Raw genomic sequence first — 13,549 nt, forward strand, 5'->3', positions numbered from 1 at the left:
TAAGGTATAAATGGAGTAGTGCAGTAGTGACAGAAAAATGGTGGTAGGAGGAATGAAGGAGATTAATTTTTAGAGTTGAAAATAAATTAAAATATTTATATTCATTCAGATTTCATTGGCATCTGTCATGGACATGGCGTTCTCTGGGTAGTTAAAACTTCTAATGGCAACAAATGCTATCTGAGTTATTGTAAATTCAGGACAACTACTAAGAAGCATCTGATAAGATAAAATGCATGTTTTAAAATAATAATAATGCAAAGGGGTCACACAGTATTATACTAATATAAGATTTTTGGTCCATGAATACAATATTGTGAAGTGCTGTCCCATAAAAACAAGTTTTATCCTAAAAGAAAAGGAGTACTAGTGGCACCTTATGCTTATGCTCAAATAAATTGGTTAGTCTCTAAGGTGCCACTAGTACTCCTTTTCTTTTTGTGAATACAGACTAACACGGATGCTACTCTGAAAGTTTTATCCTGTATTTTTCTATACACCGGTCCTTTATTTCCTTGAAAAGTATGTAATCACTCCAATCTACCATATGTACTAGGCTAAAAACTCAAGTATTTAGCCCAGATATGTGCACATAACAATCATATGCAACAGTGCTTCCATGACAGTGTGTGCAAGTCCTCCATTTGCAGGCACTGATCCTGCAATTGCACATTCCAAGGATAATTAGGTGACCAACCGTTTCTATGTTTGTCCACTTCATATGTAACTATGGTATAACTATGTATGCAATCATGGTATTTGCAAACATAATCATGTGCAATCACTTGTGTGCACATATGAATCATGTGTCCACATATTTAGATGTCCATTATATATATAAACTGTTGTTGGTAGAAAGAGAGAGGTTTTACTGTGTATTAATCTTTTCTGCACCCTGTGCCATGTTTTCAGTGTAAAATAAATGAAAGGTGTTAAAAGAATTGGTAATGGGTAATTTTGAGAGTTTACACAAAGAGAGAGGAGCTTCTGTTTCAAATTTCTTATTCATTTAATTTCTTGGTCACAGTTCATAAGAATAATAATACTTAGCTCTTTTATATGGAGCACTTTTCATCAGTGGATCTCAAAGCACTTTACAAATGGAGGTCAGTATTATTACCTTTGTTTTACATATAGGGAAACTGAGGCAAGGAAGTTTAAGTGACTTGCCTGAGTCCTGCAGCAGGCCATTGGAAGAGCCAGGAATAGTATACTGTAATCTACCATGTAGTTACATTGAAGTTACAGTGCAGTTGTGCTTTGCTTTTGTTCATTGATACCGGTAACTACCACTTATTCATCTAAGAATACATGACTCAGAATAATTACAATGTAAATACAATATAGTTAATACACCTGTATTCTTATATTACCTATATTAAGAAGAACACCATAGGGCAAATAATAAGGAGCAAATTATCCCCAAATTTTCAGGGAAGTGAAGACGGGGCACCAAATTGAGTTTTCTGTAGCTGAACTTTTTAATATGCTTACCATATTTGTAAAATTGGCAGGAATATGTGTGTGGGGGGGGAGGGTTGTTTTGTTTTTGCTTATTTGGTACTTACAGTCATGTGGACCATGTGAAGGACTGTATTGCAAAAGGTCAAAAAAACTTGCTCCATTTAATTCTTCTGCATGCTTAGGTGGTTTTGTACAATCACAGAATCCAAGAAAAGCTGTCTTTTGTAAATCTGAGGTAATACCACTTAAACAAATGTCTCTGAGCACAGTGGTGTATATGTAGCCTATTTCCCAGTGCCAGGATGATAGATTTCTTATGCAGTTGTCTTTCTGTTAGTAGAAATATAAAACTTCCATCAAATATCTAGAAAGTCTGACAAAATCCAAGTTCTAACAAAAGAACAGTATAGTATACAATAGGAGCAGAGTCACAATCTCTAATCTACTGTCATATTTAGTCACATTAATTCCCCAGAAGTGAGTGCATCATATAGCAGAGAAAATAATCATTCACCAGACACACATAGTGGTTAAAGAATAGGAGATTACTCTTCCAGATGTTTATTCTATTGAAATAACTGGTCTGCTCATTCTATCCCCATCTCAAACTACTAAGATCAACATGACTTTCAGTTTCAAATAGTAAAGAAAATAAATGGTTTGCTTCTATCCAATTTAGTGTTTGTAACAAACACATTTTCTTGCTACATCTAAATTAGTACTGCTGTTACCTGCTTCTGAAGAGACATAGAGCTTGAAATAAAATCTCTCACTAGATCCATTAAAACCTTCAAGCAGGACAAGTTTAATTTGGCAGCCTCTCCAAGGACCAACAAACCTAATACAGAATCCAACCTAGATATTTCAAGACAGAAAAAAAAAACTTTAATCCAAAATAAAATAATGGATTTTTAAAATATTGGCTAGCCAGAGGCAATTAGTGTCCTGTTTTGTAGAACCAATTAGTGTCAATAAATGCAGGCATTTGTTGGAGCTAGTTAACATCAAAGTCTAGAAAGCAAGTGAAAGTGTACCACAGATTTATGGAGATTTGGTGAGTTTAATGTAAAGATCTGACAATACCCAGGCCCTAGAAAAGCACAAACTTTCCACATTTCTTTCTGGATCCACAGTAAAGGCAGATCAACTAGCTCCATGCTTTAATGGTGTCTTAGTTCTGTTATACCTTGACATCATTCATGGAATGAACATTTTGGTACTGGTAACAAGTGGTTCACTGCTAGATCTCAAAAGTACTAGGTTTCTGTTCAAATGGTGGGAAACAAGTCATTAGATAATGATTTATATCACTTTGTTTAATGGAAAACATAAACTGTTTTCACAGCCATTGAAATTAGTGTTAGCAAATTGAAATTAGTGTTAGCAAAGCTCTATTAGATATCTAGTTCATTCCTCTACTAACCCTTAGGGCCAACATGCTGGCCCTACCAGTGACGTAGGAGTTATTTGGCTAACTAGAAGGGAGAAAAATGATGATTTGTCATAATTTCTGACTGGTAAACAAGGGTAATGTTAACTAACAATGAATCAAATTGGTGGGAAGTTTCTAGCAAGGCACAAGAAAGGAAATTATCAGGTAAGAAATGTACCATTCTGCTAGCAGTGTCTCCCACAATTCTGTTATACCTGGGCTATCCCTTCCTGTCTGCAGTTTCGGAAGCAGTTCAAAGTTGTAGCATAGCCTGTGATAGTCACGACCCCTTCTCTGGCCTGCTGCCAGATGATTCCTCCCAAAACTGTATAAAAACTTGTAGAATATGATTAGTAACAATAACTTCAGTGCCAACCAGTAAACTATGTACAGTAGTCTAGAGGCCTACCTCTCAAAATTAAATTCCTTTGGCTAAGAAGCCATCTAGGAATGGTAGAATGGTGGGAGATGCTGCTTTCAGAAGGCAAATGATCAGATAAGAAATTTACCATTCTGCAGCTGAGTATCTCCCACAATTATGATTATGTACGGGGATTAGTGAACAGAAGCAGGGAGGGATTAGAAAAACAGAATGAAATAGAGAAGACCTCCCCCAGCCCACCCTGAGTTAATTGCCTAGACTGGCAATGCTATTACAGGACCACTGCTTGCAGCGCCTTCCTGACAAAGAAGGCTTCTACAGAAGACAGAAAGTCCATTTTAAAATGCCTAATAAAGGTGTTAACTGATTACCACTTTGCTGCCCTGCAGATCTCTGCATGGAAAGCACAAGCTCTTTCTGCCCAAGAAATCACCATAGACCTTGTGAAGTGTACTTTGATTCCATATGGAACAAGAGTACCTGACATCTTGTATGCCTCTGTGAAGCACAGCTTGATGCATCTAGCTAGTGACAACTTGGATATCCTGAGTCCTTGACACTCAGGATGAAAGGAGGCAAACAAGGAGCCCAATCTTCTTGTTGATTTTGGTGTGCTTCATATAGATCTTTAGTGCTCTTTGAATGCCTGAGTGCCACAGCTTTTCTGTTGGATGCTGTCATAAATATAAAGGGAAGGGTAAACCCCTTTGAAATCCCTCCTGGCCAGGGGAAAGCTCCTCTCACCTGTAAAGGGTTAAGAAGCTAAAGGTAACCTCGCTGGCACCTGACCAAAATGACCAATGAGGAGACAAGATACTTTCAAAAGCTGGGAGGAGGGAGAGAAACAAAGGGTCTGTGTCTGTCTGTAGTCGTTTTGGCCGGGGATAGACCAGGAATGGAGCCTTAGAACTTTTAGTAAGTAATCTAGCTAGGTATGTGTTAGATTATGATTTCTTTAAATGGCTGAGAAAAGAATTGTGCTGAATAGAATAACTATTTCTGTCTGTGTATCTTTTTTGTAACTTAAGGTTTTGCCTAGAGGGGTTCTCTATGTTTTTGAATCTAATTACCCTGTAAGATATCTACCATCCTGATTTTACAGGGGGGATTTCTTTATTTCTATTTACTTCTATTTTTTATTAAAAGTCTTCTTGTAAAACACTGAATGCTTTTTCATTGTTCTCAGATCCAAGGGTTTGGGTCTGTGGTCACCTATGCAAATTGGTGAGGCTTTTTATCCAACATTTCCCAGGAAAGGGGGGGTGCAAGTGTTGGGAGGATTGTTCATTGTTCTTAAGATCCAAGGGTCTGGGTCTGTAGTCACCTAGGCAAATTGGTGAGGCTTTTTACCAAACCTTGTCCAGGAAGTGGGGTGCAAGGTTTTGGGAAGTATTTTGGGGGGAAGGACGCGTCCAAACAGCTCTTTCCCAGTAACCAGTATTAGTTTGGTGGTGGTAGCGGCCAGTCCAAGGATAACGGGTGTAATATTTTGTACCTTGGGGAAGTTTTGACCTAAGCTGGTAAAGATAAGCTTAGGAGGTTTTTCATGCAGGTCCCCACATCTGTACCCTAGAGTTCAGAGTAGGGGAGGAACCTTGACAGATGCCATGGCTTTGGACAGAATGATTTCCTCTGAGGCATGGGATGACAAATTCACCTTAGATAAGAATGATTCTGGGGTTCTTAACCCCGCCTTGTTATCATGGAATGCAAAGTGGGGTCCCTGCATGGATAAAGTTGCTAGTTCAGAAACTAATCTAGCAGACATGATGGCTACCAGAAAACAGGTTTTGATGGATAGGTAGAAGAGACATTAATGTCAGTGGCTCAAAAGGGTGTGTAGTTATCTAACTGCAAGTTTAGCCAGTCTGACTACTCAGAGAAATCTGGATACTTGAGGGCTTTCTGTCAAGGAATCAGAGGATCCCAAGAATAGATCGTTACTTAGAACTGACACCTGGTGCACTTTTGTGCTGGGCTAACGTCCTTTTTCATCAGCTTCCTGAAGAAAGCCCAGGATAACTGGGATACCAGGATCTTTGGGATTTTTGTTGTATTCCACACCACAAGCTAAACCTAATCCAGATGCCCTTTAGTGTTGAAGCTAGCCTGGAAGAGAAGAATAGAGTTCCAAGGCCCTGAAGCACGAAAAATGGGGCCATGTTCATGAGTTGATTCCTGAACATGAAACCAGGACACCCAGTAGCTGTAGACATTATGGTCGGTCTTGCATTTAGCATTTAGCAACATGGATATCAGGTTCTGGATCTCGTGGTATTTGTCCAGTGATTGGTAGACCTTTGAGCATAAGTTTCTATTTCCATTCCCACATGAACTATCTTTGTGGAGGGAATCAAGGAGCTCTTCTTGGTATTTATCACAAATCCATATGCTTGATTCAGCATCCAGACTGTGGCACTGAGTGCCATTGCTTAGGTGGAAGTTCTAATCAAGATGCCATCTAGAAAGGGAACAGGTGAGTTTTCTGAGACCTAAGGTCTGGCTATTATTACCACAGGAATCTTGGTGAAGACCCTGGGAGCTGATGAAAAGCCAAATTGGAGTGATGGGTACGAGTTGTGAGCTGTTGTTTTGAGATGGGGGACTGGATGAAGAAGGGATAGGGTGGGGCTTTAGATTGAGGAGTATCTGCAACATGCCACCTCTCTCACCCACTTCTGTGGTCAGTCAAAACCATTATTCTGAGAAATAGAGAATTCTGCCTTGCAGATTCAAGTTTGGATAGAGGTATGTATGTTTTTTGTCATACTGGGCTCTAAGAGGTAGTGGACCACCTCTGGATTTGCCACCCAATCCCCCATTCCAGGGTTTTCTCCATATATACCAGTTGCCTTTCCTCCAGTGCCTTTATTTGGGAGGACTGACAATCCTTGTTGCTAGGTTTGTAGTCCCTCTTTAGAGCACTGAGAGAAGGGATTGTTTTGGTTTGGCAGAGCTTTCTGCCACTATTTTGTCTAGTTCTTCCCCAGAGAAAAGAGAGCCTGTGAATTTAGATGAGCACAGAACATTTTTGTAGTGAATGTCAACCTTCCAGCTGTGGAGCCAGATGTGGCATCTGGTTGCTGAGCTGAAAGCCATGTCCCTGGCTGAAAAATCTCATCGCATCCATTGATGCATCTGCCACAAAATCTGTTGCTAGGAAAATTTTCGTAGGAGTAGACCAGAAGACAGGATGATCTCTTTCATAGCTCTAAAGGCATCCAGCCAGGACACAGTGGCTCTTGCAAAGCTGCCACAGATGCTCTAAGGGTGGTCAATGAAGCCTCAAAGTTCCTTCTTCAGGATGTCTTTCACCTTTATATCACTTGGATCTTTGGGAAAGAAATCCTCAGCCACTTTCATATGGGGTTACTATATATTTTACCTGAGATGTCACTGCAGCACTGACCTTTGGTATATCTAATGGCATTTTTTGGCTCTTGCAACTTGTAATACCTAAGTGTATACCTGCTTATGTGTTTGCCCTTATTCGGGGTTTCCTATTCCTTTCTGATCACATCCTTGAAGGATGAGTGCAGTGGGATTGCTGTCTCAGAAGAGGATTTAGAGGACAAGCCTAAAGGGATACCTGTCTTCTAGCACCTATTTAGGTTGGATCTGGATTGTGGATTTGACCTTTTTGCACATGGTTTCAAATGCTTTAGAGGGCCAAAACCTTTTTATCTCCTCCGTGCCCCCACCCCCCCACACACACGTTCTGCTCAGAGCCTCAATCTGAGAGGTCCCCTTCCTCAGTAAAAGAGGAGGTGTTTGAGGCAGAGGATGAATACCTGCTGTATGTTATCTTTTTATATACCTTTCCTTTCCCTTTTTTGCTCTTTCTGGATTTTTTAGCCTCTTTTGGCCAACTTTTCAGTGGTTGCCACCCAGCTGTTTCTAGGGCATGGTCTTTTGCAGTTTGTTTTATACAGTTCCTTGAGCCCTGTGGATCTCTCTCTCTCACTGTTCTCCCCCTCAGAGTTGCACTCCCACTGCCTGGGGAATAGGATTTCATTGCCAGAGTTCCATGGTTCAATCTGGGAAGAAGGGGAGCTGAGTATGAGTGCCGTTTCTCTGCTTAGTGAAATTATGACTCATTTAGGAGTTGGGGGGGGGTTCTTTTGGGTCTTGTTCTGCCCTGGGTCAGATGAAGACCTCCTTGTCATTGGCATCTCCGAGTCCTCCCTCTGGTCTGCGTCTCCAAATCAGACTTTTCTGTTTTGGAGTCACGGCCTCTTGGGGCACAGGTGTGGACCCAACATTCCTGTGCCCTAGCTATACCAGGGTCTGTTGACTGAGAACAGGCAGGGTACAATTTGCCCTCCGAAGAGTCTATAATAGCTTCCTTGCAGATACACCACCACTTGGATTGAACTCGGTGCTTGTGAGACAGCTCTGCTATGCCTGAAAAGGAGCAAAAGAGTCTGAAGTGAGGGGCTGCAGTGCTGGCATGGCTAAGACCACCTGAGGTGGCTGAGACAACCTGACTGCTCCATACCCAGTCCAGGAGATGGAGGAGAAAGGCTGCTGACTACTGCCTGAAAATATGATAAAGTCATAAGCTGGCAAAGAGAACTGAACTGCCAGTTTGCTGCCGTGGAGGCAGAAGATCTGGCAGCAGGCCAGAGAAGGGAGTGTGGCTGGCTAGTATGGGCTGTACTACAGCTTTGAACTGCCTCCCAAAGCTGCAGAAAGAAGAATAGTCCATATGTCTCAGAATTGTTGGAGATGCTGAGCTGCAGAAAAATCAATATTTATGTCAAGTTTTGTTCAGTATCTTTATTAAGTGATCTAAAAGAAGAAGTAAAAATCGGTAAGGACACATATACAAATGCATGCAGAGAGGTTAGTAACTTGGTCAGAAAAATAACCAAATGATTCACCTTGTAAAATGCAAGCAAGTATGTTTAGGGGAGAATAATCTGAAACACAGATATTTAATGCAAGGCAGAAACTTGGTCACTTTCAGCATTATTCCTTTCCAAAATGTGATAGTGGATAGTAAATTAGACATGAGTTTGCAATGCAACATGGTAGCAAAAAAAAACTATATAAAATGTGAGTTGCATACAGAGTCACACCACATTATGAAGCAGAGATTATATAGATCCTTTCTACGTGTTTCTGATATGAGTGCACATGGAATATTGCCTTCAGTTCTGGACACCTCACTCACTATCAAAGATATGAAAAACTGGATGGAATTCAGAAAAGAATCACAAATGATCAGGGCCCTGAGGAACTGACTTTTAAGAGAGATTGAAAGCCCTAAATATGTGAGTATAGTACACATTGGCTGAGCAACAGTTAAGGAAGTGTGTGGGGCGGCGGCAGGGGGAATATATTAAGAGGCTACAAATGTTTGAAAAATATAAATACCACTTTTTGCATGCTTCCAACGGCTTTGCAGGTTGACCGTTACTGATCTGTCTGCTTACTGCACTGATAAAGTTTCCATGATGGCCTTTCCCCCTTTAAAAGATGGTATAGAGCCAGATTTTGCCCATTTGCTCCTGGATCCCAGTGTATCTTTCTGGCAATATAACTGGGATTGCAGTCTCGAAGGCCCACAACATGCCACCTGCAGTTGTGGGGAGCCATGCTGAGATCCCAGATCTCACTGACATCTAGGACAGTGGTTCTTGAAGCCGGTCTGCCGCTTGTGCAGGGAAAGCCCCTGCCGGGCTGGGCCGGTTTGTTTACCTGCCGGGTCCGCAGGTTCGGCCGATCGCGGCTCCCACTGTCCGCTGTTCACCGCTCCAGGCCAATGGGGGCTGTGGGAAGGGCGGCCAGCACATCCCATGGCCCACGCCGCTTCCCGCAGCCCCCATTGGCCTGGAGTGGCAAACCGCGGCCAGTGGGAGCCGCGATTGGCTGAACTTGCGGACGCAGCAAGTAAACAAACAGGTCCGGCCCGCCAGGGGCTTTCCCTGAGCAAGCGGTGGACCAGCTTTGAGAACCACTGATCTAGGAGAAGCATTGGGTCAGGAAGCTCTTGTGGCCAGCCAGAGGACAAAAGGACAGTTCTGTGGACATTGAAAAGCAGATGTCTGCAAGGGGTCATGACCAGGTTGCCAACCAGTTTCAAATAAAGAACAAGCAGCTCAGGAGAAAGTACATTGAAAGGAGGGATAAAAAGAGAATCCAGAGGAAGATTTTTTGATGCACTGGACAGGATTTTACACAATTACAGTATGACCCATCCCATGCACTATTAGGAGTTGCTGCGTGCACTCTCCCCTCACCCCCCACTGAGGCCGACCGGCTCAATCCATTGGGGGATGAATCATAGAATATCAGGGTTGGAAGGGACCACAGGAGGTCATCTAGTCCAACCCCCTGCTCAAAGCAGGACCAATCCCCAATTTTTGCCCCAGATCCCTAAATGGCCCCCTCAAGGATTGAACTCACAACCCTGGGTTTAGCAGGCCAATGCTCAAACCCCTGAGCTATCCCTCCCCCCCGAACTACCCCTCCACCGAAAGGATGCTGGAGAAAAGCTGCCCCGCTGAGACATGGGATCTTTTTGGGACTCAGGACTAGGGTGGTCACTCACTCATTCCCGGAATATTGGATGTTCTGATACTTCCAGGGACACCATGTCCCATCCCCACTGATGTGACCTCACCCCCATTGTGTTTGACCTTACACATATGATGTGTGCAAGGTCATGCTGCACAGGTGACACCATTTTTAAGAGTGCATTCCTCCGTATCCGCGATCCGAGTCTCTCTCCACCTCTAGCCAGCAGCTCCCAGTACTGCATGCCAAGTTGCTCACTACGTAGCCACCGCACACCTGTCACCCACTGGCCACTGCTGCCACTGGGTACTACCCCCAAAACACACTATTGGACATACCCCTGAGTTCCACCCTGCCTCACACTCATTGGCCAGGGCTCCTCCAAAGCACCGCTCCCTCCCTATTTTCGTTGGTCAGTGTTCTTTCTCCACCCAGTGTTTGAAAGACCCCATTGTCCCAGATACCTTCTTCTTTGGTGACCTTGAATGTGCTATTACCCATCAGTCAAGGCTATTACCTGCCATGAGTGGGTGACATTGGGGATACAGGCTGAGCGGGTGGAAGTGACCTTGTGTGTTCTTCAAAATGGCATCCCCATCCAATATCAGATCAAACCACATCTGGTTTTGTCTCAGTACCAGACTAGGGACAAACCCTAGAAAAGCAGGACTGTCCAGTTTAACACCAGATGAGTGGCCTGCCTACTCAGCACCCTGACAACAGCCAACTGGAAAGCTAAACCCAGTCCTGCCCTGCTGCAATGGACTCTGATTCCTTCCCTGCATTGGCTGAGCCAGAGTCCCCGTTGGAAACTCAGGCCTGGACCAAAAGAGTCAGATTCCTTGGAAGGGAACTTTGGCATGTAAGTACCTATCTTTACCGTTTAATATTATTGTTGGCAACTGTGAGCTAAGAGCCTCCATCTCCCTGTCTTTTGGTGTTTCAAAATGGCACTTGCCAGCATAATACAGCCACAGTCTGAACTCCTCCCCCTCTCCACCTATCCTCTTGTGGAAGAGTCAAATAATGAAAGCATTCATTAGTGCAAAATTCAACAGTGTATTGAGACCCTGCTTACAGGAAGAGAAATTTGCTTAGTTCTTGTAGCTTACAGTAGGCACAACTGAACACTGGATGCCTGGTCAAGGCACAAACAATACTGCTCCCCACTGAGGTACAAATGCCCTATAAAATGTATTCGAGCTGGCAATAATGCCAGGACCCTCACTTCTTTTCTCTGCCTTTACTCCATGTCTGTCAGGGAGATGCAGCAGAAATTAAGACTGAGAAATTGCTCAGTTTTGTTTTGCACATTATAAAGAATAGTTGCATGCCCATGGTCCCAATATAGCTTGAAAACCCCTTCCAATTCTGCAGTACTTCTGGAAGACTATCCTGGTGAATAGCTTTAGAGCTTCTCTCACTGGTCCGCCCTTTGCCTTTTTTGAAAAAGGCAATTCTCAACCTCCTTGTCACCTGCCTCAGCCTAACATCATTGCGAGTCAAGAGGATAGCCTACAGGGGATGTAGAAAGATTACTATCTAGCTTGCTCCCAACAACACCCTCCCCAACCTCCTTTTTATACCTCCAACACCACAGGAGGGCCTCCAGCCCACAAAAAAAACTGCAAAAGCAACCTGGGAACATAGCTCTGACCACCCCAACCCTACCAGCATGAAAAGAGATACAATATATAGAAATCCAAATGGACCAGGCACCCTCTGTACACGCAGGCCACTTATCTCTGAGTTTACCCCAAAGAATGGGAAGAGTCTCAGGGAGTAAAATCACATATACATACTTTTAAAAAAAGCTCTCATTACTTGCCTGGGATATGAACAATAAGTGACTGGGTTATTTTCCCCCTACTCCCATAGTCACAGCACCTGCAACAGCCAACCCATCAAGGACAGGGCCTCTATCTACTGCTTATAGGCTGGCCAGCCTGAGGTGGAGAAAAAGGAAAACTCACGACATGTTTGCAGAACTCATGGCTGAGTCACACAGAAAAACCAGGCTGACTGAGAGGTGGAGCCAGTAGGTGAGGACCCAGTGGGAGAAAGAAATGCACCTCTCCCAGGAGATCATGACAGTGGCCAAGGAAAGAATGGTTGTGGCTAACGACCACATCACCATGGCAAAGGAGAGCATGGAAAAAGACAGAGATGAGAGGTAGCTCATGGATACGATCCTGAGCCAGAACGTCTTCCTGCAAAACATGCTTCTGCTAGGCCAGCAAGCCCTGCAGTCCCATAATTTGGAATCTAGCCATGTCATTCAGCCCCTGGACAATGCTGGCTACTGGGACCAGCAGCAACCCCTAACCACTGCATCCCCACAGCAAGCCCTGCAACACCACTGATAATTTTGAGCTGTGGCACTTAACCCAGAACCCATGCAGACAAGAAGAACCAAAGGCCTGGTGTTTGCTTGCCTGTAATTTTATGGCCCTCCCAACCCCCTCATTTGATGTATTTTAAATGTTCTTACTGTTGCATTCATTAAAGGTTTGTGTATAGCTGGTTATTTTATAAATTGGTTAGTTAAATGTATTTCCAACTACAAAGATGTTGTTTTTCCATTGTTTTCATTAAAAGTTTATTATTGATTTTTTTATTGTTTTGTAATAAAAACTCTTCACAGAACATTCATTATGAGCCACCATTGCAGTTAACACAGAAAATCATTTAACTAACAATGAAATAATGCATGGTTTCTATAAAAGCACATAGGGAACACTAAATACTCCAATGCTTGCAATGTCTGCATCCCAGTACCACCCCCATGGGGTAACATGTTCAGCCAGGGGACTCAAAACACGAACAGGCATCCCTTACAGCATTCCCCCTGACTGTTTGTGTTCTTTGGGATACCTTGCTGGCTGCTCAAACCTCCGAGCAAGTCTCTACCCTTCACCCTCCTACCTACCCTTCAGGCTTTCCTCTTTACTCTCACAAATATTGTGCAAAACACAACATGCAGTTACAATGGTTGGAAAAAAAATTCTGCTGTTTCAAACCTATTCGATAAACAGTGCCACCTGCCTTTCAACAGCCAAACGCACACTTGACTACCATTCTGCAACTACTGAGATGATAGTTAAAATGTTCTTTCCTTCTGTCCAAGCAGCCTCTATATAGCTTTATTAGCCAGAGCATCAGGGGATAAGCCAGGTCTCCCAGAATAACCAAACCAACTTCCATATCATCAATGTTCACAGTGGTCCTGGAAGCCTCTCTCCATTAATTTAAATACTACTGAGTTCCAAAAGATCCTAGCATGGTGGATCCTCCCGAATCACTCTGCATTTATGCCTGTAAACCTGTTGCGGTGGTCCACCAGTCCTTGAAGCACCATGGAGAAATATGTCTGTTTATAAATTCTGTGCTCTGGCAGGGGATGTGGGGGCTTGCACCTATACAGTTTGGGACCCCATGCATGCAAAGCCATCAATCTCCTGAGCATTACATAGCTTCATGACCCGGTTAAACAGCACTTCACCAATGGCATAGCAGACCTGTATGAGAATGGCCTCAGCAGTTGGTCTCCCCATGCTCAACTGGTTGGCTGCAGACTAATAACATTCTGGGATGGCCAGCTTCCCAGAGGCCAATGGTGACCCATTTCTGCATGAGTATGGGGCACTGCATGTTGGTATCCTGCCACTGAAGCTCCAGGAACAGTTCTGCACAGCTGTTAAAGGTAATCCTCCCTATCCTAAAATTTTCTTGCTACTACTGCTCGTCCC

At 43.4% G+C, this 13,549-nt stretch overlaps 1 protein-coding gene across 1 annotated transcript in view; it reads right to left on the reverse strand.

Annotated features, from left to right (window-relative positions):
• The window catches only part of TMEM232 (transmembrane protein 232), a 144,421-nt gene that overhangs the window by 80,497 nt on the left and 50,375 nt on the right, over window positions 1-13,549 (reverse strand). Inside the window, exons 9-10 of the mRNA XM_084629186.1 lie at window positions 2,196-2,319; window positions 1,569-1,794 (exon numbers count right to left, since the gene is read on the reverse strand). Coding sequence (XP_084485312.1) covers window positions 1,569-1,794; window positions 2,196-2,319 — 350 coding nt within the window. The remainder of the gene's footprint in view (window positions 1-1,568; window positions 1,795-2,195; window positions 2,320-13,549) is intronic.

This window comes from Lepidochelys olivacea, assembly GCF_965140295.1.
Source record: "Lepidochelys olivacea isolate rLepOli2 genome assembly, chromosome: 5".
In the NCBI taxonomy this organism is placed as follows: Eukaryota; Metazoa; Chordata; order Testudines; family Cheloniidae; genus Lepidochelys; species Lepidochelys olivacea.